This window comes from Marmota monax, unplaced genomic scaffold (genome assembly GCF_021218885.2).
Source record: "Marmota monax isolate L192 unplaced genomic scaffold, Marmota_monax_Labrador192_F-V1.1 WCK01_AAM20220418_F8-fsc00151, whole genome shotgun sequence".
NCBI classification, from domain to species: Eukaryota; Metazoa; Chordata; class Mammalia; order Rodentia; family Sciuridae; genus Marmota; species Marmota monax.
Window position 1 is genome coordinate 2378529 of NW_026694226.1, and position 25763 is coordinate 2404291.

The 25763-nt window shown below is 47.8% G+C and overlaps 2 protein-coding genes across 3 annotated transcripts in view; one reads left to right on the forward strand and one right to left on the reverse strand.

The window, feature by feature from the left end:
- The window catches only part of Lrp1 (LDL receptor related protein 1), an 80465-nt gene extending 68899 nt beyond the window's left edge, over positions 1–11566 (reverse strand). The window contains exons 1-3 of one of the 2 annotated variants that reach the window (XM_046466584.2): positions 11210–11560; positions 2793–2915; positions 260–397 (exon numbers count right to left, since the gene is read on the reverse strand). In XM_046466584.2, the coding sequence (XP_046322540.1) occupies positions 260–397; positions 2793–2915; positions 11210–11276 (328 nt within the window). In that variant the 5' untranslated portion in view covers positions 11277–11560. Of the gene's footprint in view, positions 1–259; positions 398–2792; positions 2916–11209 lie in introns of both variants that reach the window. The other variant, XM_046466585.2, reaches the window with a different exon arrangement.
- An 826-nt stretch (positions 11567–12392) lies between these two features.
- The window catches only part of Stat6 (signal transducer and activator of transcription 6), a 28464-nt gene continuing 15093 nt past the window's right edge, over positions 12393–25763 (forward strand). Inside the window, exon 1 of the mRNA XM_058586153.1 lies at positions 12393–12512. The gene's annotated coding sequence lies outside the window, so the exon portion shown is untranslated. The remainder of the gene's footprint in view (positions 12513–25763) is intronic.

A 25763-nucleotide genomic window follows, 5' to 3' on the forward strand; every position in this document is an offset into this window, starting at 1 on the left:
GGTGGGGTGACTTGTCCAAGCACACACAGCCACAGGGAAATGCCTAGCCAAGGCCCATTGCTGAGGTCCACAGGGCTGTTTGATCAAGCTCCATGCCCAAGAGGCCCAGATGGCAAGTCTGGGCAGGGGACCAGGACAGGCTTCATCATCACTGAAGGCATAAGGATGGTCCTCTGATGGCAGGTGGCTCATCCCACCCGATGCCAGGTTGAGGGTTCATGCATTCACCTGAGATAGAAGGGCATGTGAGAGTGCTTACCTCGGCAGTGGGGCCCCTCATCTGAGCCATCCATACAGTCCTGGACCCCGTTGCAGAGGCGGGACATGGGAACACACAGCTCAGTGCCCAAGCAATTGTGCTCATTTGGCTGGCATCGCTGGGCCTTACTCTGTGGACCTGGGGGCAGACGGAAAGGCTGGCATGACCAAGCTAGCTATGGAAGCTGTCTGGCCAGCTGTTCACTGGGGGTAGGTGGAGTGTGGGGTGAGTTGAGACAGGGTTTCAGTCACCTATATTTTTTAGATCTCAAGAGGCCTCGGGGCTGGTTAGACCCTTCAACCTAGAGCTTTCCTCCACCATTCCCAACAATAGTAATGCATTTGAGAATAGCCAGGTAGAGAGGGAAAACTAGGCCTTCTGCAAAGGATCTACTCCACAGACACTCTATGCCTGTGGACCCCAATGCATGCCTCAAGAATCTACACTCAGCAGGCAGGCTGAAGTCAGAGGTGAAAGGCTTTGCTGAGCTAAGGGGAACATGGAGAAGCTCAAATGATAAAGAACACCTCCTTTCCACAGATCTCCAGGGCATGGAGCTTAGGGAGCAGCACCAAATCTTCTAGAACTGGACTGTGTATATGTAGCACCAGCCACATGTGGCTACTGAGCACTTGAAATGAGATGAGCACAAATTATAAGTAGAAAATATATACTGGAGGGCTGGAGTTGTAGCTCAGTGATAGAGTGCTTGCCTAGTATGTGTGAGGCACTGGGTTCAAGCCTCAGCACCACATAAAAATAAATAAAATAAAGGTATTGTGTCCATCTAAACAATAAACTATTTAATTAGTTAAAAACATAAAAAATACACACTGGAGTTTGAAGACAATATTAAAAAAGGCAAAAGATCTCTAATAATTTTCTATGGACATTATATTAAAATGATAATACTTTGCATACAATGGATAAAATATTAAAATAAATTGCACCTGTTTCTTTTTCTTTAATGTAGCTACCAGAAGATTTCCAAATTGCATATCTGACTTACAATACATTTCTATTGGACAGCACTAACCTGGACTTCCAACCCAGAGCGGCAACTTGATGGAAGGATTTGAGAAGGGTCAGAGGATGTGTTCAACTGGTGTGTCACACCTTTGGTATTTTCACAGATACCAGGAGGATGTGTAAAATGGTGAGACCATTGCCCGTTGGTGCCCCCCAGCCAGGCAGGGTGTCAGAGTGTGCACATGCTAAGTGCAGATCCACATGGGCCTGATAGGAGTGCATCCACAAAAGTGAGGGGCGGTGTGCAATGGATAGTGGCTTGTACTATGTAGTGTGGGCGCTGGGTATGTGAGTTTCCACACCCTTCTGTGAGTGAGTCTGGGTTTGTGTGCCTCTGTTAGTATATGTGTCTGGGGCATCTGTTCCAGCTCAGGTTGTTTCTGCCTCCATGTTTGAGAGTGTGGACATGAACTGTGGGAATGTGTCTATGCCTTTGACTCAGTAGAGTTGGACGTGTCAGGTGGGTATGTTGTGACCATTAGGGATTCGGGAACATCCATGAGTATGAACAGTAGGGATGTGAATAAGGTGGGGTTTACACCAAACTGAAGAAAAAAATGCACAAAAAATCCAAATCCAGCCCCTCTGAATGGCTTTCTTTACTCCTAACACTAGAGCACAGAGTCAGAAATGTGGGGGCAAAGTTGTCATCAGACAAGAAGAGACTCCAGGCCAATACCCCTGGCCCCAAGCCCTCCAGGGCAGGGTGTAGGGGTAAGGCAGGGAGAACTGGTGGCTCCCTTTCTGCCCTAAAATTACTCCTGATAATTATGGGTAGGGGCATGGGGAGAAGATATGGGACTGGAGCAGAATAAAGCCCAGGAGAGAGGACAGAGACCAACCGTCTAGGATTGCCTAGCCAAGAAGGGGAGATGATGAAGGTGGAGACCCCAGAACTCTGCCAGGACTCTGGGGTCCTGCCAGCAAGTTCTCCACCCCCACTGGCAGGGTGAAGGCTGGGCGGGGACCTTTCTCCCAGTTTAAACAGCTGCCTCTGATTACACCATTTATTGGGGGCAGGGGAAGATGGGGTGTCGGGAAACACATGGGGGTGGGGCTTCTGGTACAGAGGCCGAGCAAAAATGTGTGGCCTTTGGCCTGGGAGCCTGAGGACGTAAAGAGTACCTGGCAGGGCCTGAAGGCCACTCATCAAGGGCCAGGGAGGCTCAAAGCTGGGGAGGAGAGGAATGAGCTAGAAGGGAAGGATGGATGGCCACGCCATTTCCTTCTGTCAAAGCTGAAGCCAAGTGACTCTGTCCCTGACAAGGTTTCAGGGTGTAGCAGCCAAGGGAGAAATCTAAGGTGCCATTTCCACGCACACCCGGCTCCCTGCCGGGAGCCTGGAAGAGGAGGGAGAGGGCAGTTTTAGCTGTGTCATGGACAAACATTGTCACAGAACAAGATCCACACCAGGCTAAAGAGCAATTGTCCTCATCCCAAACATCTGCCAAAGGAAAGGGATAAGTCAAGGGTTTAGGGAGAAGAATCCAGAAAAGGTACTCACAAATCTCCGGGGCCTCATCAGAGCCATCTGGGCAGTCCCTCTCACCATCACACCGCCAGCCCTTTGAGATACAGGTGATTTGATCTCTGCAGGCAAACTGCTTGGGGCTGCAAGTCTTAGGGGCTAGGGGCAAGGAAGAAAAAGAGAATGCAAATGAAGGGTGGAGGCCAACTCTGAGACTCTAAAGCTCCCTAGGAGTCCTCCTTTTAACCAGACATCAGCAGTCTGTGTGCCTGGGGGCTGGGGGTGGCTGGGAGGCATTCCTTGACACTATTGCATACCTGTGGCAGGGGAGGGGAAGGATCCAAGGGGATTTTTTACTGTCCCCCCCACCACCAAGTCCCCTAGGCTGCCTGTCCAGTGTGTCCCTGCTGCTCCTTCTGGGTCAAAGCCCTTGCTGCTCTTGTTACTTACTCTGACCAGACACCAGCACCCCTGGCTTTGCTGACTAACAGTGATGGCAGGGTGTGCTAACCTCTCTACTTCTCTGCCCTCTAGGACACTCCTGGTCCCTTGACCCATCACCTTAAGCACCAGACCCCCAGGTGGGACTGTGTGTGTGGGGGGGGGCGGGTGCCTTTGGCACACAGCATAGCTCAGAATGGAATCTGCAGAAGGCCAGAAGGTCAAGGCTGGGTTGAGAGATTGGCTTCTACCTCTACTCTCTAAAGTCATGTCTTCTCTTGCTAATTAGACCTGGGGAGGGGGACTTTGAAGCTATCCTGAGGTAAATATTGCTCAGGATGTTAGACTTGGAGAGCAGAGGCAGGGGGCTGGCTGGCACGAGCTCTAAGAGCTAGTTTTGGCCCTGCCAACCTGTAGAGTTACTACATCCAAGAATTGCTGGCCCTACCCTCCCACCCATATCCCTGTCCCTGTCCCTGTCCCTGCCCCCATCCTGTATTCCAAAAAGGAATGAGAATGGTGAATGTTAACAGTTAATTCTCAATATTGTGGGCTAAGTATGTGCCGGGAACTGTGGTAACTGTGGTAAACCAGTTCTTTCCATGTATCATCTCATCTAATCCTCTCCACAGGATGACAAAATAGGGACAGCTAACACCACCATTTCACAGAAATTGGGCCAGACTTTCCTGGGGTCACACAGCTGGCAAGTGACAAAACCAGTCCTCAACCTAGTTCAGCTGACTTCACCAGCGCAGTCCACCCCAGCCTCCATTCCCCCAGGTCCTCGGGAGCCATTTCTCCATTTCTTCCACCCCGACACAGTGCCATTCACCAGGTCCTTCACTCCAACCCCAGACTGTGTTCCCAGCCTCCGGATTCCTTGTCAACTTTTCCTTGGTTGTGTTGAGTCCATTTCTATGCCACTGGCACACAGTGAAGGCCAGCTCTGCGCCAGGCACTGTATTAGGTGCAGGGGTGCCAAGGAAGGGTGATATGCCCACTCCGTCTCTTGGGAGCCACAGTCCCCAGGGAGGACAGCTGTACACAACTAATGCAAACTCAGGGCAGAGACAGAATTGTATGAAAAGTGTGTCAGGGCTCCAAGGAAGGAGGGAGTCTGTTGGGGGCCACACTAAAATGTCCTCCCTCCCTAGCCCCCATCTCTGGCAAAGGGGACTGCACTCAGGCCCCTGGCCAGAACCAGAGCTAAGTTCAGGAAACACATCAAGGATGGCCAGGCCAGGCCCCCCCTCCGAAGTCCCCCTCCCTCCCCCCACCCTGAGCCGGGAATAAAGGCCCCTTGAGGAGGTGGATAATGCCGAGTTCATTGCCCCACTGGGCCAGCTGTGAGGTCTTCCCAGGAAACACAGCCCCCAGCCTAGTTAGCATGCGGAGAACCATACTTCCCTGGCCAGCCAAGCCGCCAGCCGCGGGGGGGAGAGGGGGCTACAGTGGGACTTAGAGGCAGATGGGATGTTTGGAACCCAGAAAGGGACCTCCAGGCCACCCCAGACCCCATGACACATCTTCCTTTCCTAACCTGGAACTTAACTCATGCCCCTCCTCCTTCCGAAGGCAGAACTTGCAGCCAGGGCCTGAGGTCACTGGTTGGTCACTCTAACCTCCCCACCATTCCATGTCCCAGCCATGGTCCCCCCTCCTTTGGCCCTCATATAGTCCCCCCACTGTCCCCCACCCCCATTTTTGGCCTGAACTCGACAGAGGAAACAGCAGCTGGCAAACTCCGAAAGCTGGAATGAGAGAGATTCACAAACCAGATGTGCTCTTGCAGAGGGAGGGGAGTGGGGGATGGGAGCAAGTGAAAGGAAGAGGAAGACTCAGCCCCTGTCCCACAGCAGCATCTCCTTGGCCCCAGGGCAGAGGGGTTGGTGGGTGCACATCTCCCCAGCTCCAGGGCAGCACAAGGATCATAGAGAAAAGTGAAGGAACTTCCTTCCCATCAGCCTTGGTGGAGAAAGCCCTCGGAATCTCCTGTGAAAAGGCTGAGGCCTGTCTTTGATTTCCTTCAGGGGAAGAGGGGAGGAAAGAAACACATAACCTACTTTGGGGCAGTCTCCACAGCCAAGGGAAGCCTTCTCTGAGCTGGGAAGGAGCTGGGGTGGGGGTGGGGGAGAAAACTTATAATCTGCTTACAGGCAAAGTTGGCCCTTTGCGGAGCCTTCTGCCCCTGAACACAGCACCCAGGCAACCCACCTTGGTGGCCTGCAGCTTTGATAGTGGTCAACGTTGCCCTAAGTTTGGAAGCAAATAATTGCCTCCCCTACCTCCCCCTACCTCATGAGAACAAGGGCTTCCCAATGACCTGAGCTAACACTTTTAAGGGCTGGCTCTGCTCTGGCCAGCCACAAGTCTCAAACACTTTGTATTAACGCATTTAGAGCCTCAAAACCCAGATGAGGAGATGGAGGAATGATTAGTAACTGAGCGTGTGGAGCCCGATTAAGAAGGGAAACAAATGGCAGGGAGCACTCTGGCACAGAGTGGGAGACAACTGAAGAGTGTGGCCTTCAGGGCCCCTCGGAGAGGAGGAGGGCATGGAGGAGACAGACAAGGACAAGGGTGAGTCAAAGAGAGGTGAAGAGGGAGAAGAGGAGAAGACGGAGAGGGAGGAGAGTAAGTGAGGCTGCAGGAAGTACACCAGGACACAGGGCCCGTCTGTTCTCAGCTTTGCCTGGAGATGAATGTGACCGCCATGCTAACTTGGCCAACACCCTCGCACAAGCGCGCGCGCGCGCGCGCGCACACACACACACACACACACACACCCCGCCAACTCAGGCACCCAGCCCAGCCATGGCCCCCAGAGCCACCAAGCTGGAGCCAGGGCAGGAGGTGTGGGCTTGGGTGTGTGTCCAGACACAACACAGACCCCACTGCCCTGCCTGGGCCTTGGCTGTCATCCTTTGTCCCACTCTGGGAACTTGTGGGTGGGGAGGAGAAGGGAGGCAAAAGAGGCTGAGGGAAGAGCCCAGGCCTCAACAGAGTCTTCTCCAGAGGAGAGACCTGGGTCTTCGAAATACCTTGGGAGCCTCAGATGAGACTTCCTCAAGGACTAGGAGACCTGAACAAGGCTGAAGGGACAGAGGCTCTCCCTCTGAGGCTGGTGGGAGGTGTTTTTAAAGGGAACCAAATGTATATCTAAGAGAGCAGAGAAGCCAGGGGTGCCGAGGGGCTGGGGGGCAGAGCCTACAGGAATCTGACCTTTCAAACACATGGGGGTGGGGCAGCAAGGGCCTCCCAGAACCAAACGGAGAGCTTTCCACTGAATTTCATGTATTTTGGGTGTTACCCGGTGGCTCCTTCCTGCAGCTCAGTGAGGCTCAGACACATTTTTGTCATTCCTGAGTCTGGGCCTCTGCTTTGCGGCCTGGACAGATGGACAGATGGGGTGACTTGGACCGCCAGGAGAGAAGAAGGGTCTCCCCTTCCATCTTGAGTCAATATTGACTCAGCAGGACATTAGCCTGACCCATGACCTCCCTATCATCTTTTCCTTTCCCCACAAATAAAATCCAGACCCCTCAAATGCCTGCAAAGGTCAGCTTATCTCTCACCAGGCCGTTATAAGCCCTCCCACCACACCCCTACATGGCCTTTGCTCACCAGAAGTAAAAGCTTTCAGCTTTTGACCTACTCTCCACATCTTTTTCCTTCAGTTCTCAGACTCTCTTGACAGGAGGAAGTTCTGACATAAGTCTAACCTCCTTTCTTCTGAAATACCTCCTTTCCCCCTATTGGCCCACAAAAGGTATCAAGTTTCCTTCTTCCAGAAACTTTCTAAAACCCTCCCAAAATTAGTGAAAGGAGCTTGGAGGAAAGTGGAGAGAGAACTTCCACTGTTGCCTGGACAATCTGGATGTGGCCAGAGAGAGGATGAATAACTCCAAAATGGTCATGTGGGAGCTAGGGAAGAAGTAGGAAAGACGCCCTATCCTACCTACATAGCTTTTGGGATACCAAGCCTTAATAGAGGTGAATGGAGACACACAGAAGAAGTAAGACAAGCAACAGAAGGCAGAAAGTCAGGGCAGAAAATGCCATGAAGCCTAGGCAAATAAGAGAGGAACCAAAAGGGCAACAGAGAAGTTCTGGAAGGCCAAGATGACACACATGTGTTAACAAATGACAGAGCCTGGCACCGTGGCACAACCTGAAATCCCAGCGGCTCCGGAGGCTAAGGCAGGAGGATCACAAGTTCAAAGCCAGCCTCAGCAACTTAGTGAGGCCCTAAGCAACTTAGTGAGACCTTGTCTTAAATGGAAAGCTGGGGTGGGTACTGGGGATGTGGCTCAGTGGTTGAGTGTCCCTGGGTTCAATCCCTGGTATGAAAAAAGAAAGAAAGACAGGAAAGCAGACAGGCAAAGAGATAGGAAGGGGGCTCAGCCCAGTGGTTGCCAAGACAATGACACAGTTGTCCTGGGATGAACCCAGAGAATGACTACCTCATAAGATTCAGAGCAGGGTAGGGGGCAGCATATATCCTGGCTTGCAGAGTCCTAGCACTAACAGTATCTGACCCAGACACGGTTTTCTGGAGACCCAGAAAAAATAGGGGTCACTGCCTCCCACAGAGTGGGAGGGAGGGAAGAAGGAAGCTGTGATCTTTAGACAGGGAAGCCTTGGCCTGGGAAAGACTCTTTTCCCCAGGAGCAACAAGAGGGGTGACTGCCTCTCTTCCCTCACCCCTCATCTCATTCTCAGGGAGGCCTTACACCGGTGCCTGAGGCCACTGCACCGGAAACACTCCAGAGCCAACTGCTTCCTTCTCCAAACAATGCAGGATCCTGCTAACCAAGCTGAAATCTGGGACAGAACACAGGGGGGGCAGGCTCCCTGGTGCTCACACTGGCATCACCAAGTCAGGGACCCTTATGCAGTTTGGCTCAATGGCATCAGATTGTCCAAGGACAGCAAACCCTCCACCCAGAGCTGGAGCACCCGAAAAACTGGGAGTTCAAGGGGTGGGGAGGATCCCCTGAGACTAGAATACTGGGGAGGCTGAAACTACAGCAGGAAGGAAAAGAGTGGCCACCGGCATGTGTAGAAAGGTTTCCCAAAGGTAAGGAAAGAGGGTCGCTTTTTGTTGTTTGGGGGTTTTTTGGTGCTGAGAATCCAATCCAAGGTCTGAAGTATGCTAAGCATGTGCTCTACCACTGAGTTACACCCCCAGCCCAGAAAGGAGTTTTGAAGAGTAGGGGGATTTGGACAGGATTTGACTTGGGCCATGACCCTGGCCAACATCTTTGGGAGGCCCAGTGATGGGGGAGCAGTAGAGGGTAAAAGAATTTGGAGAAAATGGAGAAGGAACAAGATTAGATAGAAAAGAAGTCTTGAGAAACAACCCCAAATATCAAAATAATCCCCAATGAATTTCTTATCCATCCTTGCTTTGAAAGATAAGGGTAAGGAGAGATGTTTAGGATATGGGTCTGGGCAGGGAGAATATAGTTTGGAACCTTCCTCAGGGAGCCAGGAGGCTAACCCCAGCCTCATAGATCACTTCAATTGCCCACCTTTTCTAGAAGTGGTAATATATCTGCTCAAGGTGGGTGTGTGGGATCGGTAGAGAGGAAGTCAGCTTTCTTCTCTGAGCTCTTTCAGCCTGGGGGTACCCTCTCCACTACAAAATATCCCCTGATCACGGAGCAGGGTCATCAATAATCCCTCTTCCTATTCTACAGCCCACCTCTCTCCATCCTCCCCAGCAGCAAGTAAACTAAAGTTTGTCTACTGGAGGAATGACAATTCTTCCCAAAAAGAAAGGGACCCAGGAGGCAGTTTCAGGCACAGAGGGAAAGCAGCAAGGTCTGGGACAGCAGGAAGAAGGAGGTTAAATGTTAAGTCAGGTGAGCTCGGCAGGGAGATTTTCTTCTCTGAAAAGCTTAGAAGGAAGTTCAGTTGCTGCGCATCCAGAGGTAAGAGGACAGGGACATGGGCAAGGCGCTGCCTCTGGATAGAGGAGGACCTATCTGTTTCTATACAGTTCTCCTTTCCTACCCGGCAGAATATTCATATTCCCATTTCAGGGATGGAAATACTGGTGTGTGTTTGAGGAAGGGTCCTCTTCTTGGGACTTGTGGAGTTTGTCTGAACTGGAAAGTCAGAGATGGACAGGGCAGAGATTTCAAGAAAGGGTAGGGAGACAGCTAAGGAGAACATATCCAGCCTCCCTCATCTAATTACCACGGACAACTCAGTGTGGCAGTTAGGACCCCTTTAGGACCTTGCGAGGGCAGCTGTCTAGAGCTCATTCCTGACCTCTTCTACTTTCCATAGAGACCCCCTTGCTTCTACCTAATTGCCTAACTGCATCTGCCCTTTTTCATGGGGGTCCTGATTGTCTTCCTTGCTCATTTTTTTTTCCTTTCCCTCCCAGAAGCAGTTGCACACAAATCTCTCAGCCTCAGTTTCCCTTCTCCCCTCACAGAGCTGCTCAAAAGAGGAAAGAACTCGATCCTGGAAGGAGTCAAGGGCAGAGGGTGGTATGTGGGCTGGTCTGGAGGATTTTCAGGGCAGAGCCTCTTTTCTTCTCTTGGACAGATAATTGCTCAGGGTGGTGGGGGGAGGGAGGCAGACAGTCCCCAAGATGGCATGATTGAGGGTCACTGAATAAACTGTTTTTCTGGGCACAGCTGCTTCCTGACCCTCTAGCCCTCTTCTCCCAATTGAAGCAAGTTAGGGAGAAGAGATGGGGGTGGGGGTAGATAATCTGGTTTCATAGAAAAATTTTCCTAGTCCAAGCCTGCCATGATTTAGAAGACAGAGGAGGGGTGTATGATGGTAATGAGGCTGTTTTGTCCCTGGGTGAGAGGGAGAAGATGCCTGGAAGGGATGAACCCAGCCCTTTTCAAGTCAGGAACCCAACCCAGCCCAACCCCATGACCCCAGCTTAAAGCTTGGGCAAGACTTGAACTGGTGACTCACAGTAAGAGGAAAAACAGCTGACAGAAAAAGGGGAGAGGGGACCCCATTTCCTCCAAAAGGTCACAGTTCTAGCCCAAGACTAAGGGCAGTATACAGTGTGTGAGATGGGGTGGGGTTGGGGTTAAACATATTTGCTTAAGGAGTGGAGGAACTAGGGTGGGGGGAGCATAGCCATAATAACCCCCATCCAACCTCCAACTCTCCTTCCAATCCAAACTGCGATCAAGCCAGAAGTCAGGGGAAAAAAAGCCTCCTCACACCCTCCTACCCCAGCCTTCCAGGCCATTCTTCAGCCCCCTTCCCCAATGATGACATCTGACGTCTTTTCATCTCAAAGCTCCCAGGAATTAAGAAGGGAAATTCAAAGTCACATAGCATGCTGCCCTCTCCTGCACCCCCCAACACAGCCCTACCCAGGCTACTGACAGAGGCCTTGAGAAGGGGAAGTGCCCACTTCGGAACCCAGGCGGCCAGCCCCGGCCAGCCCCGAATTATGGACCCAGGCCTCCAAGGCTGCGGGGGCGATTCCACACCCAAGCAGGGGGCCCTCCCTCTCCCCACCTACAGCCTTCTCGGGCCTGTCTGCCCTCTGCCCAGGGGGGCACCCTGGCCCTGCTTCCCCTTCCAGCCTCCAGAGGCTACTGCAAAGCCCCCCCCCCTCCGCCCCCTTTTGCTGCTGTACATTGCAAATCTGAATTCCTTCACAATTCAGATGGGGGGGTGGGAGGGTGGAGGATGTAGGGGAGGCGGAGGCCCTCCCCAACCAGGGATAGGAAGAGAAGGCCTCTCAATCCCGGGATCAGAAAAAGGGGAGCCTCTTCTCCCTAACCAGGCCTCTGGTCTTTGTTTGGACTGGGGGCTCCCCCCAAGCATCATTGCCCAGGGCCCCCATCTCCCAAATCGGACCCCCATCCCCGCCTCCAGTCGGGCCGTTGCTGTGTCAGCTGGACTGGGATAACAAAAGGCACCCCCTCCCGCGTCTCTCTTCCCCATCCGTACACCGGAGTGGGGGCTGGGGAGGGGATGCCCCCAGGGGTCCGAGGGGGCCGCGGAATCTCACTCACCATCGATAGCGGCCGCGACCAGAGCTGAGAGCAGGGGCAGCAGCAGCAGCAACGTCGGGGTCAGCATGGTGTGGGCTGATGCAAGCAGCAGCCCCCTCCCCTCTGGTCCTGCTACTTCTCACCCTCGCCCCCCCAACTGGGGGGGTCCCCCTTTATCCTGCTCTCCTCTTCTCTATTTTTATTCTTTCCTTCAAGCAAAGAGCACCAGGGTGTGGGTGAAGAGGTAGAGTTCCAAGCCACTCCGGAGGGCCTGATGACGGGGGTGCGCCCCCTGCCCCCAAATCCAAATCCTTCACCCCCTGCTTTACTCCTCGCTCCTCTTTACCCCTCCCCGGGCGAAGCTCACAGCCCCATTTCGGAGCCGCCTCCGGCTGCAAAAATGCACAATTGGGAGGAGGCGGGGTGGGGGGGTGGGGGGCGTGGACCGGGTGGGGAGCCTTTGGAGGGGGCCTGATGGAGCTCTAGGGGCGCCCCTCGTTTCCGCCTCCTCAGTGCACGGGCCTGGAGCTCGCACCGCTGTTCCTCGGACTGAAGTGCCGTGGGGGGGGGGGGGGACTGAAGGGGGAGAGGGAGGGGACGGAGACAGGAGGGAGGGAGGGAAGGGGCGGGGAAAGAAAAGGGGGGGGGGGAGAAAGAGCTACGCGGCAATCCTGCCAATGCGCATGCGTCGATTTGGCGCGCTGCCCTGGGGAGGGGGAATCGGAGCCGCGACGAGCTTCGGAGTTCTGGGAAGCGGTCCGAGAGTGGGAGTCCGGGAGCCCGCTAGCCTGTTGGGGTCCTGGGGCGCCCTCTCCGGTGACTTGGCCCTCTCCCCTGCGCTCCAGAGGGCTGAAGGGGCTAAGGCTGGTTGGGGTAGTGGGCGAGCAGATCTGAGCGTTCCTCTTTGAAACTCGGTGTCATACCCTAGGCTTTCAGGCCCTCGCTGGGGGGTCCAGGAGCGGGTGTCTGGGCCGAGACCCGATTTCCTTGGGGGAACGGTGACTGTGCTTCCCCTGCCCGGAGTGGGGGCAGGGACCGCCAGTTGGTGGTGGAGATACTCGGAAAGGCTGAGCTTTGATTTGGAGACTTTGTAAAACCGGGACCGGGATTGGGGCCTGCGGTGGAGGGGGGCGGGGTGGAGGAGGGGCCGTGAGGGCCCGCCCCCACCTCGCTCCCGGACTCGGAGTAAACAGGGACACCCGAGGGGACACGCTGGAGCTTGTCTGCCCGCCTAGGGCTCGGGGATGGAACCCACCTTAGGACCCGCCCCGCCTTGCTCGCCTGGCACCGGGCACGGGAGGGGCAGGCCCTGGTTTGGAGGGAGGTGAGTCACCAGCGGGTGGGGTTGAGGAAGGGCCACCCCCTTTTAAGTCGGGCTCATTTATTTTTTTGGTGTGTGTGTTTTATACCTTCTGACTGGCTTCCCACCAAGTCGAGGTTTTAGATTCCGAGCAACGGGGATTTGGAATAAGAGAAGGGACTCTAGACCTCCGCTTTCAGGCCTCGGTTCGGAGGAGGTGTCTGCTGAGTGCTGGACCTTTGTCCCCGGGCTCAGCCCGATCGCGAATGATAGTCTTAAGTCCAGAAGGCTATGCTTTAGGGCTGGTGAACGTGCTTCTGGCCACTGCCCCCTTCTGGGCGCCGTTTGAAGCTATATCCTTCAGAGTTCAGGGAGACCGGCAAGCGACCTCAGCTGATAGAGGTGTGACATTAGAGTTGAGGGATAGTTGCACCAACCTTCTCTCTCTTAAGTTCTGGTCAGGGAAGGGCTTTCACTCCAGTCAGACAGTGGCACAAAGAGAAGAAGCAAAGGACTTGTCTGTTAATGACAGTGAGCTTGACCTTTCCCCCAAACCAGAGCTTTGTCCTGGCTCTCTTTGCTCAGGGCCATGGTCACTTGACTAGTCTTCAGGTTGGAAACAGACTTTTGGCTAACTTGACAGGGTCTTTCTTTCCTATATCCAGTCGAACCAACCTATGCTTAAAGCCTGTCAGTTTTTCCCCTTTGAAATACATGTCGGGTTTTCTGTTTTAACTGTCAGAGGGTTTCCTCCAGCAGGAGTGGGGTCTTTTCCCTTCTTTCCAGCCTCTATGGCCTAACACAGTGCCAGGCCAAGCAGAGACTGTCCAAATATTTTTAATGGATGCCTACTATGTGGGTTTCTATCAGGACTCCCGCTCATAGTGTGGTGAAGTGAAATCTTGTTGAAGGTGACCTCAGGCAACTTTGTCAGGAAAAAGATATCTGGAGCAACCATGTATATATAGCCTAAGTATTGTGAGGGGTCTCCCCCTAGCTTTCTTACTTTCACAAGTGAATTTTCCTAAAACTCCATTTCATGTGTGTCTCTTCCTTGCTGACAGACCTCTACCGGGTGTCTGTAGAGAACTGAACTGTGAACTTTTCTCCCAGTCATGGCCTTCTAAAATCTGGTCTTAGCCACTGTGTTAACATTTACCTCACTTGCAACCTCCCAACTCCTGCTAGCTCCTGAATGTGAATGAGTAATTATTTTTATTAAACTTTGCATTGCAAAAAAATAATAAAACTTAGTGGCTAAAAAAACCTCAGCGTATAGAAAGGTAGAAGAAGGTGAAAAGGCAACTGCTCACTCTCCATGGATCCCATTCTTCAGCTCCACCCTCAACTAGCAGTTCATTGAGGCTCCTCCCAGGAGGGTTTTTTTTTCCTTAAATGATATACAAATATAAATAAATATCCTTTAAAACTACAAGTGAACTCATATATATAGTTCTTGCAATTTGATTTTTTTCAATTAGTTTTCTTGGTCCCTTTCCATACTATGTATGCATCCAGCTGACACTTGATATTGGCTCCTTGGAATCTCCTTGTTTGGATGCTCCACATCTATTGGAATTGTTAGGCACTTAGGTTATTTCTAGTATGAGAAATGCTAAATGTGTCTCTGTAAAATGAGAAAATACCTGAGCCTTTAATTATTCTGTTCCCCCAGTTTCTCTGCTCTTCTCAGAAAAGTTCTATTATTCTTCCTCTTCCCATCTTCCCTGTTCAAAACTTGTACACAAGATGACCTAAGTATCCAGAGTTTAGCCAATTGATTTTGTGGGTTCTATGTTCACCACTAGACTATAAACTTCTTGAGGGCAGAGATCATGTTTTTTTTACTGCTTTGTATCTATCCAGCTCTTGATTGGTGGAGAGGTTGCAGGAGTGTTAGAACTTGGGAGTTCCTGCCTGATAAGGGAACAGGATTGCTCCTAAAGCACACATTATTCAATCCCTCTCCACCTCTGTGTCTTTTCTTTATATCCACTTCTTTAGAAGCTTCTTTCATCATCAAATGTTTGAGTTGGAATTATAGCCAAAATCATAAGAAATGAAGGAGGAATTCTCTAAAATTCGTGATCGGGATATCTACAATAGTGATAGACTGCAAAAAAGTTGGTATGCAAATTGTAAACCATCCTCCTTTTCTGAGTTCAACAGGGTCTCTGGTGTGGAGCTTTAAGCTGGCAGCTTTTGTACTGACATCAGGCCAGAGGCTACCACCACCTAGTGGTGTGAATAGGAAGGGATATTTGAAGAATCTGATGGAAGGTGGGGAGAGGGAAAAGATATTTATTGAGCAATTATTATATACTGCGTCCATGCAATGGACTTCATATGGTTTAACTCACTTAAGACTCATAGCTATCTTGCAGCATGGGTGTTATTGCCAATTTGTAGACCAGGGAATTGAGGTTCAATGAAATTAAGGAATTTGTCCCAAATCTCTGAGCAGATTGGAGCCCCGATTTCATTCATTTACTAAACGGTTGTTAGGTACCTCATATGTTCCAAGATTACAATTTGGTGGGAATGCTCAATAAGGTAACTGAAAATTACAACACAATACCTTAAAGCCCATGATGAAGGCATGCACAGAGGGGCATGGGAACCAGGGAAGCATACATGTTCCAGGTAAGGAGGTCAAGGCAAAGAGGGCAGATGATGCCAGGCTAAATGTTGAAAAAGGAAGGAGATGACAAGCAATGACAAGAAGCCTCAGGACAGGCAAAGGCATGTAGGCAGAAGGGAGTTTAAATATTTGAGGAATGGCAAATATGGCATGGCTCAAGTTTAGGTAATTTTATGGGGTGGAGAGTAATTTTGGGTGAACTGTCAAGAAGTCTAATCGCAAGGGGTGATTTTAGCCACATTAAGGACTTGGGTGTTTTGTTTTTTTTTTTGATAGGAGTAGTGTGGAGAACTGAAATTGTGGCTCAGTGGTGGAGGACTTGCTTGGCATGTGTGAGGCACTGGTTTCGATCCTCAGCACCACATAAAATAAAAAAATAAAGGTAGTGTGTCCAACTACAACTAAAAATATTTTTTATAAAGGAAGTAGTGTGGAGCCAGGTGAGACAATGATGAAGTCTTTAGTGCATCAGTGGTAAAGCTGTTCAGGAAGGGCATTTTGCGACACTAAGGAAGTAGGATCTAGTATACTAATTGGTTTATCATGTAGCCCTAAAGATAGCAACTGAGAAACTTCAGCTTACATTAGAATTTCTCAAGGTTACCAAACTTGGGATGTACATTATAATCACCTAGAAGTTTGAAAAAAATCCAGTATGGGAAAAAAACCTTAATACTGAAGGACTTAGCCTACTTGATTGTAAGTCTTGTGAGCTAAAGTAATCAAGATAGTGTGGTACTGGTACAAGGATTAGCAGATTCATGGGACAGAATAGAGAGCCAGAAATAGACTGACACTTAACAGGTATTTGATTTTTTAAAATAAAAATTCTATATGCATTTATTTTATAATGGTAGTTTTGTACATTTTTGTCTTGGAATTGTTATTTTTTTTCATTTGATTAGTTTTCTATGTATCTATCATTTTCCTCAAATCTTTAAATATAAGAAACAAAATCAGATAGTTAATCAATTTCTTGTTTCAATTCTTTAGTGTTTACCACTCTTCCGCACGTCTCCCCCTGCCCTGCCCTGTACCCCTGCAGTCCTGCTTTTTTTGGTATTGGCTGGGCATATTTTTCCTTTCTTTAGCTCTTCTTCACTGATTAGGAGACTGAGACAGGAGAATCACAAGTTTGAGGCCAGCCTCAGCAGTTTATTGAGGCCCTAAGCAATGTAAAGAGACCCTGTCTCAAAATAAACAAACAGAAAGGACTAGGGTGTAGCTCAGTGGTAAAGTGCCCCTAGGTTCAATTTCCAGGACCAAAAAAACAAACAAACAAAAATGTTAATGGGAATGTAGAGCAACTGGAGCTCTCATATATCCTTAGTGAAAATGTAAACTGCATATAGATTTGAAACAAGATGTGGTATTTTCTTATTTAACTAAGCATGCACCTACCCTATGACTCGGTAGCCATTCCTAGTAATTTATACAAGAGAAATGAAAACATGTTCGAACACAGGCTTGAACATAGAATATTCATGGCAGTTTTCTAATAGCCAAAACCTGGCTATTGCTTAGGTGTCCATCATTAAAAAATAAAAAAGATAAACTGTGGTATATCTCTGCAATGGGATACTGCTCAGCAATAAAAATTAACAAACTATGGATGCATACAGCAACACAGATGAATCTCTTTTTTTTTTTAATTTAGTTTTCTAGCATCTATGGATACCCACTTTTCTTCTTCTTCTTTTTTTTTTAAAGAAAGAGTGAGAGAGACAGAGAGAGAGAGAATTTTTTTTAATATTTATTTTTTAGTTTTTGGCATACACAACATCTTTGTTTGTATGTGGTGCTGAGGATCGAACCCGGGCCGCATACATGCCAGGCGAGCGCGCTACCGCTTGAGCCACATCCCCAGCCCACAGATGAATCTCAAAATGCATTAAATAGGCTGGGCACAGTGGCCCATACCTGTAATCCCAGTGACTAGGAGACTGAGGCAGAAGGATCACAGTTTAAACCCACTTCAGCAGTTTAGCAAGATACTCATCAGCTTAGTGAGACCCTGTCTCAAAATATTAAATAAATAAATAAACAAACAAATAAATAAAAGGTCTGTGGATATAGTTCAGTGGTAAACCCCCTGGGTTTAATCCCTAGTATCCCCACCCAAGAAAAGTGATGAGTACAAGAAGGCAGACATAAAAGTACATCTGTATTACTCCGTCTATATGAATTGTAGAAAAAATCAGAATGGTAGCTCCCTGCCTCCATCAGTTGGGATGGGTGAGAGTAATGATTCATATCATTTTTCCTTTCTTTTATTTTTTCCTTTTTGGGTCGTGCTGGGGATTGAACCCAGTACCTTGCACATGCAGGGACCAGCTTTCTACCTCTGAGCAACACCTCCAGCCCACAATCACTCCTTGATAAGAGTTTGAATATCAGGGCTGGGGATGTGGCTCAAGCAGTAGCGTGCTCGCCTGGCATGTGTGCGGCCCGGGTTCGATCCTCAGCACCACATACAAACAAAGATGTTGTGTCCGCCAAAAACTAAAAAATAAATATTAAAATTATCTTAAAAAAATAATAAGAGTTTGAATATCATACAGCAACCACATTGTAGGGCAGATGGTCTGGCCCCAGAAGTCATAGTTTACCACCACACATTGCCTTGCTTAGGACATAGAGCCTCAAGTGTGAATGAGATCACACAGAACGAGTTGAGCATGCAGAGAGATAGGAGGAAGACTAAGAAAGAGGGGCTTTGAAAGCCAGCTGAAGGGCTTACTCAAGAATGACTAACATGGCAGCCAGATATGGTGGTGCATGCTTGTAATTCCAGACTCAGGAGGCTAAAGCAGGAAGATCACAAGTTCAAAGCTAACCTCAGCAACATAGTGAGGCCTTAGGCAACTTAGTGAGACCCTGACTCAAAATATAAAAGGAGCTGAGAGTGTAACTCAGTGGTAGAATACCTTGTACTGGGGAAAAAGAAAAAAAGAAAGAAAGCCTGAATGGCTGGGACTGGGACTGTAGCTCAGTTTCTAACATGCTTAAGATCCTGGGTTTGATCTCCAGGGTGCGATGCACAAGTGCACACAAGAATAATGGTGTTGAAAATTGCTGAGATCTATGAGATAAGGAAAAAGGGACAACACTTTGGAGGACACATGACATGGGCCAAAACCAGTTCATTGGACTGGTGGGGGAAGCAGCCAGCTGGCAATGTAATGAGGAGGTGAAGAAAAGAAGACAGTAGATGTGAAAAACATTCCCAGGAAGCTTGGCTGGCCCAGGGGAAGAGAGAAAGGCAAGACAGTAATTAGAGGGCTGGAAATTCCTTGCAGAGGCTCAATTCTGACCACAGCTGGCTCCATCCAGAGATGCTTGACTTTGCCCACCCACTAGGACTTTTGGGAGTTGAAGGTCTGTTGGCCATAGTAAGCCTCTAACAGCCTGAGAGCTTCTTGTGGTGTCTTGAGATCAGCTGATTCCACCATTGCTCACATCCTGTCACCCTTGGCAGGCTGTGATGGGCATCCACCCTTCTCCATTAAGCCCAGTGCTTCCTCTTCCTAACCACTATTGCACTATTTCCCGCCCCGCTTCTTGCGCAAAACCCTGAGCCAACCTCAGTTCATGTTGTCCCTGCTTCTCTTTGCTTGTCTGAAACCTGGTTCTTCCCTGTGGACACTCTTCCTTTGAAGAGATCTCACTTATTTTGCCCAAGTACACAAGAGGTTTGGTAGTGGAAGCATAGACAGTCTGCTCTGGGCCTATTGCTTATAGCCATTATAGCTTCACAGGGTCTCAGGGGGGAATGCATTTATTAGCAAATAATAGAAGGCTCAATTAGAGTAGACTGAACAATAAAGACTTCTAGAGCAGGTCAAGACTGATTCATCAAGGGTTTTCCACGTCTTCACACTGACACTCTGTCTTCAGTGACTACTAGGGTCTCCCCTCATATCTCCAATGTGGTTGCAGCTATTCCAGTCCTCACAAGTGGGCCTGGCACTGAAATTTCCAGGAGTCTCCTAAATCCTATGGGCTGGGTTTGAGTCACTGGCCAGGGGAATGGAAATACCCTGATTGGCTAGACCAATCAGATTCCTCTCCTGAATAGGTGGGAGAGAAAACCTGTACAAAGTCAGGACTTTACCTCAAGGGAGAAGGGCTTGACTGCTGATTAAGCACCATCAGTGCTTGCCTCAGTAGTCATAAAATCCTCTTCCTTTAAGGTCCAGCTACACTGCTTAAGGGCTGACGCCAGACTAACTGGATTCATCCCAGCTGCCTTACTTTGGCCTTGGGCAAGTTGCCTGGCTTTCCATGCCACCATTTCCTTGTCTGCTAAATGAGGGCTACCAGCACTATCCAGTAGAATTTTCTGTGATGATTGAAATGTCCCATGTCAGTGTACTATAGTAGCCACTAGCCTATGTGGCTATTGAGCATTTGAGATGTAGCTAGTGCATATGAGGACATACATTTTTAAGTTAAAATTAAATATTTACATGTGGTTAGTGCTACAGTAAAATGTACAGTGCTTCAACTTTTAGGCAGAAATTGAAGTAACACATGAAGCCCCATGTAACGTTAATTCTTATTTTTACGGCCATCTACTGAAGTCCTGGTGACCGGATCATTCTCCTCTCCTTGAAGACTTTGATAGGTCTTCTGCAAACCCAGATGGCTTTAATACTTACACAGTGACCTGTAGTCCAGCCAGCACCTTGGTTTCTTGCCCTCCTCTCTTCCACTGACTCACCTCCACAATGCCATAGCCACTCACTCCCACATTCTGTCCCCCGCCCTCCTCCAGAAGAGCAGGACTAAGATCTCACGCCTGGTCTCCAATCACAACATCCTAGCCTCACACTCTTTCTATCCCTTGCCCCCAGGAAGCCTGCTCTTTATGTCTGTTGAAACTTCCAGCTCCTTGATTCCATTCTTGCCTTTCCCACTGGCCCCTCATTTCTTTACTTCTCTTCCTGACCAGTCTCTTCCGTAGGCTTCCCCTCAGCTCTTCAACCCAATGACCTCCTTTTGAACCAGTTTCAGATTTACCTTTTCAGTCTGTCCTCCACACTGCAGGTAGGGCGATAGCTGTACTAAATGTCATCCTATTACTCAACTGCTAAATCCTCTAACACTCCCCATTGCCAGCTACTACTTGTTCTCAGAAGGCACTAAGCTCCCACAGGTATCCATGCCTTTGCATGTCCTTGGCTTTCTTCCTGGTTCAACTTTTTCTTTGTTCTTTCTTCAAGATTCACTTCAGACTTTTACACTGTCGGTGGGATTGTAAATTAGTACAACCACTATGGAAATCAGCATGGAGGTTCCTCAAAAGACTAGGAATGGAATGGAATGATGCAGCTACATCAGTGTTTATAGCAGCTCAATTCACAATAGCTAAATTGTGGAATCAACCTAGATGCCCTTCAATAGATGAATGGCTAAAGAAACTGTGGTATATTAAAATTCACTGGATGTAAGTACTAGAAGGATTGGTTTTGTTTGTATGAAGCTATACCACTTCTCAGTGTTCATTCTAAAGAATCAAAGTCAGCAATACATGCATATCCATGTTTATAGCAACACAATTCACAATAGCCAAACTATGGAACCAGCCTAGGTATGTGCCAAGGGATTAATGGATAAAGAAAATGTAGTGTGTGTGTGTGTATATATATATAATGGAGTGTTATTCAGCCATAAAGAATAATGAAAGGCACACTCAAACATTGCTGATGGGACTGCAAATTGGTGCAACCAATCTGAAAAGCGGTATGAAGATTCCTTAGAAAACTTGGGATGGAACCATCATTTGACCCAGCTATCCCACTCCATGGTCTATGCCCAAAGGACTTAAAATCAGCATACTGTAGTGATGCAGCCACATCAGTGTTTATAGCAGCTCAATTCACAATAGCTAAATTGTGGAATCAACCTAGATGCCCTTCAATAGATGAATGGCTAAAGAAACTGTGATATATATATATATATATATATATATATATATATATATATATATATATATATATATATATGATGGAATATTACCGAGCATTAAAAGAGAATAAAATTATGGCATTTGCAGGTATATGGATGGAGTTGGAGAATATCATGCTAATCAAAGTAAGCCAATCCCAAAAAGCCAAAGCCCAAATGTTTTCTCTGATAAGTGGATGCTGATCCATAATGGGGAGGGGGCATGGGAAGAATGGAGGAAATTTGATTGGGCAAAGCAGGGGGAGAGGAGAGGAGATGGGATATGGGGCAGGAAAGAATATGGAATGCAATGGACATGTTACCCTAGGTACATGTATGGCTGAACTATGGTGCGATACTGTGTTCAATCAGAGAAATGAAAAGTTGAGCTGCATTTGTGTACAATGAATCAAAATGCATTCTGATGTCATACATACCTAATTAGAATTAAAAAAAAAAAAAGAATGAGGCTGGGCGCAGTGGTGTATGCTTATAATCCCAGGGGCTCCAGAGGCTGAGGCAGGAGGATCACAAGTTCAAAAACAACCTCGGCAACTTATCGAGACTCTAAGCAACTTAGTTAAGATCCTGTCTCTAAATAAATATAAGAAAGGGCTGGGGATGTGGCTCAGTGATTATGTGCCTCTGGGTTCAAAAAAAAGAAAGAAATTATGTCATTTTCAAGAAAATGAATAGAACTTGAGAACATTAAGCAAAATAAACCAAACTCAGAAAGTCAAAAGTTGTATGTTTTCTCTCATATGTGGGAGCTACAGAGGAAAAAGAAAAAGATGGAGGTGGATCTCACAAAAATAGAAGAGCAATCAGTAGAGTAGAAGAAAGGGACCAGGAGGAGGGAGGAGGAAAGGCAAAGGGAAATACTGGGGAATGATATTGACCAAATTATATTGTTATTGTTCATATAATGTTTATGTACAAATATATAAAAACAAATCCCACCCCATTATGTATAATCATAATGCACCAGTAAAAAATACAGATAAAATGGTCCAGTTCAGGCATTGCTTCTTCCAGGAAGTCTTTCCTGGTCTCCCCCATACTCTGCCTAATTTAATGCCTCTACATGTACTTCCACGGCACCTTGTGCTTGTTGGAATTGCAGTCCTGATTATCCAGTAGTATCATTATCTTCTAACTACTTAACTTTGCCTCTCAGTTATAAGTTCCTAAAGAGAGACACTCAACAAATGTTTGTTGAATTCACTGGATGTAGTACTAGAAGGATTGGTTTTGTTTGTATGATATCAGTTTTATTTTATTTTTTAAAGGTGGAATGGCTTTGAATGTATATATGCTGAGAGGATAGAACTACAATAATTAAAAAGCAAGAGATCAGAGGTTTGGCAGATCAAGAGGTAATGAATAGAAACCTGGTGCAGTGGCCCATTCCTATAATCCCAGAGATTCAGGAGGCTGAGGAAGTAGGATCACAAGTTCAAAACTAGCCTCAGCAACTTAGTGAGACCCCCATCTCAAAGTAAAAAATGAAAAGGGCTGGGGATGTGGCTCAGTGGTTAAGTGTCTCTAGGTTCAATCCTCAGTACAAAAAGAAAAAGGAAAAAAAAGAAAAAAGATAATAGAATAATTGCTTGGAGAGGCAGAAGGCAGAGCCCTTGAGCCCAGGTGGTGGAATATAACTCAGATAGAGAAAGGGATCCACTCCTTTGAGCCTATGGGTGCTGATATGTATGTCTATTTTAGGTGGCAGGCAGGAAAGTGGGGGAGTTTCCCACTAAAAGGCCCCTGTTTTCTCTAGTCTCAGTGGTGAATTGATATCAAGGTGGATGTAAATTTGGGCACAGTGGTGTAGACCTGGGAGACAGAGCTGACAAGGGGCCCTCAGCAACTTCTCATCTTCTGTGACCAATTCCTGTCAATCCCTCGATCCTCCACAGATGTCAGGCCGCTACCCAGCGCTCCTGTATTGTCTGGTCTGTGGAATGTACTGAGCTCTAGCAATCAATGCATCAATAAGTTTAGTCCTTATATAAGAAAGTTTGTGTAAAAAATTTAGTCCAGCTCCAGGAACATAGAACACACTCAGTAAATGGCTGCCCTGCTGTAATTACTAGCAAGGATACATGTTGTCTTTTCTAGCTGCCACATATCTGTGTGTACAGTGTAGTGAGTCCCCATCCTCCTCCAGCTTATGTTCTCATTGAGGAAGAAAGATGTGCTCATAAAAACCATTAAAATGCAATGCAGAACTGGGGTGTAGCTCCAAGGTAAAGCACCTGTCTAATATGGGTGAAGCCCTGGGTTCCATCCCCAGCGCCACAAAAATAAAAACAGTTGATTCCCCCCACAAAAATAAAAACAAAAAAGTAATGCATCAAAAGATGCTTTTTTAGAAAATTTAACCTTCACTAGAAAGTAGGTTTTACATTATGACCTAGAATTCAGGTACGTATAAAATCTGAAATAAGCTGGGCATGGTGGCCCAGACCTTTAATCCCTGCGACTCAGGGAAGCTGAAGCAGTAGGATGGAAGTCAGCATGGGCAACTTAGAGAGACTCTGTCTGAAAATAAAAAGGATTTGGGATGTAGCTTACTGGTAGAGTGCCCCTGGGCTCAATGCCTAGTACTGCAAAAAATAACATAAAATCTGAAACAAAAGCCTTACTAAACAACACTGACTCTTTTTTGTACGATGTCTTTTGATATTTTATATTCTATTTATATTCTATTTTACTTCACTTTTAAAAGTGATGCTTAACAATCCCAGAAAACCAAAGCCCGAAAGTTCGCTCTCTGATATGTGTATGGTACGTGGTGATATTGAGATAGGGTCTTTACAGAAGTAATCAAGTTAAAATGAGGTCATTATGTGGGTCCTAATCCAATATGGCTCGTATCCTAATAAAAAGGGAAGTTGGAGGCAGACTTGCATGTAAGAGAATACCAGGTGAACACGAAGGTGGCCATCTACAAGCCAAGGAGGAAAGCCTAGAATAGATTCTTTCTTCACAGCTCTCAGAAAGAACCAACCCTGACAATATCTTGATGTTGGACTTTTGTGCCTCCAGCACAGTGAGACAGATTTCTGTTTAAGCCACCCAGTTTGTGGTACACCCCTAGAAAACTAATACACTCACCAAATTGGTTTTGTGACTCAATATTGGGTTGCAAACTGTAGTTCACAGACCATAAAGTTCTCTTTTTCCTGTGCTTTCTTTCATGCAATCTTTATAGTCACTTGATGGACGGCAGGGCCTGGTTGAGGATGAGGCAGGAGGTGCTCACGCTCAGAGTCAGAAGCTGAGCAAGTTGTGTGTGTGTGTCTCAGTGCTGACTTGTCATTAATGAAGGTCTCACTGACCCTGCAATTACACAAACTGAAGATGACTGCTTCCTGAAATTCTGTACCCTGGATGCATCACTGCAGTTGAGGCCCTGTTGAAGTAGCTATAATTATTGTCCCCATTTGAGAGGTTGACCCACAGTTACAAAGCTCTGAGGTAGTATCAGACCCAAGTCAAATTTGCCTCTAAATTTTGGGTTCCTTCCATGACACACTGTCCCCCACTCATGCAATCATGAAAAAGAAAAACAGTAAATATTGTTTTCCTATCAGTACTTGCTCATCACCTTCCTACTCTAAAAGGAGCCAAAATTAGAGACTGCATTTATTCTTTCCCCTCTTCCTGCCCATCTTTAGGGACCTGGACCTCTTGAGACCCTCAGATGGCAAATCTTAACTTCAGCTACTGTCTGTGGATGTCTGTGGGCAAAGTAGGCATGTAAAGGCTATGTATCATGAGCACACATGTGCTCACACCTCAACACATGTAAAGGCTATGTGTTGTGAGCACACATATGCTCACACCTCAATCCAAGCATTGCTTGCTAGACAATTCTCTGGATGGATTTCCTGCTTGCCTTCTTGACCTGTTGTCTCTCCTTTTTATTGCCTTGCAGACACAAGAAACACAAACATTCACACTTCCACTAAGGCTTTTTGTGGCAGTAATGTTTCCTCCAAATCAAGAGACATTTATGTAGAATGTAGGCCCTTCTTTTTTCCTGGTTTATTCTGAGCCATAAAAATAATGCCTGGTGTTCACTATGTGTCGGACATTGTTCTAAGCCTTCACATGTATCATTGCATTTCCTTCACACAATCTTATGGATTAAGACCTTTATTTGCTCTGTTTTACAGGTAGTGAAAGTGAATCATAAACAGAAAATTGCCCAGGGTTGTGCAGTCAACAGTATTCATTGAACCCAAGCAGTTACTCTGCAGGTGGCTCCTACTCTCTGCTAACTGGTTGGATTCACCTGGCATGCAAGCAAAGATGTGCCTGTTCACATAGAGGTGAAGGGGAGGAATCAGCTCAGACACCAGGGGGCAGCATAGGCCTAGCTTTGGCCCCTCAGCCCAGCCCTGTAGACGGAGGAGGGAAGCAGAAAATTCCTCCCATCTCCTGCAGTGCCCTAGACACTAGGCATTCCACATACCAGGGCTCTAAGTTTTAGGATCTTAAAGGCTTCCTTGGGTCTCCTGTTCTTCTCCAGCTCCTTCCCCAGCAAAAAAATTGCTGAACAAGCCACTAGTTATGATGACTCAGAAGCTGAGCAAGTTGTGTGTGTGTGTGTCTCAGTGCTAACTTGGTGTGCCCGCCTGCACGTGTGAGGGTGTGTGGAGTTCTTGTGGCTGAGGAAG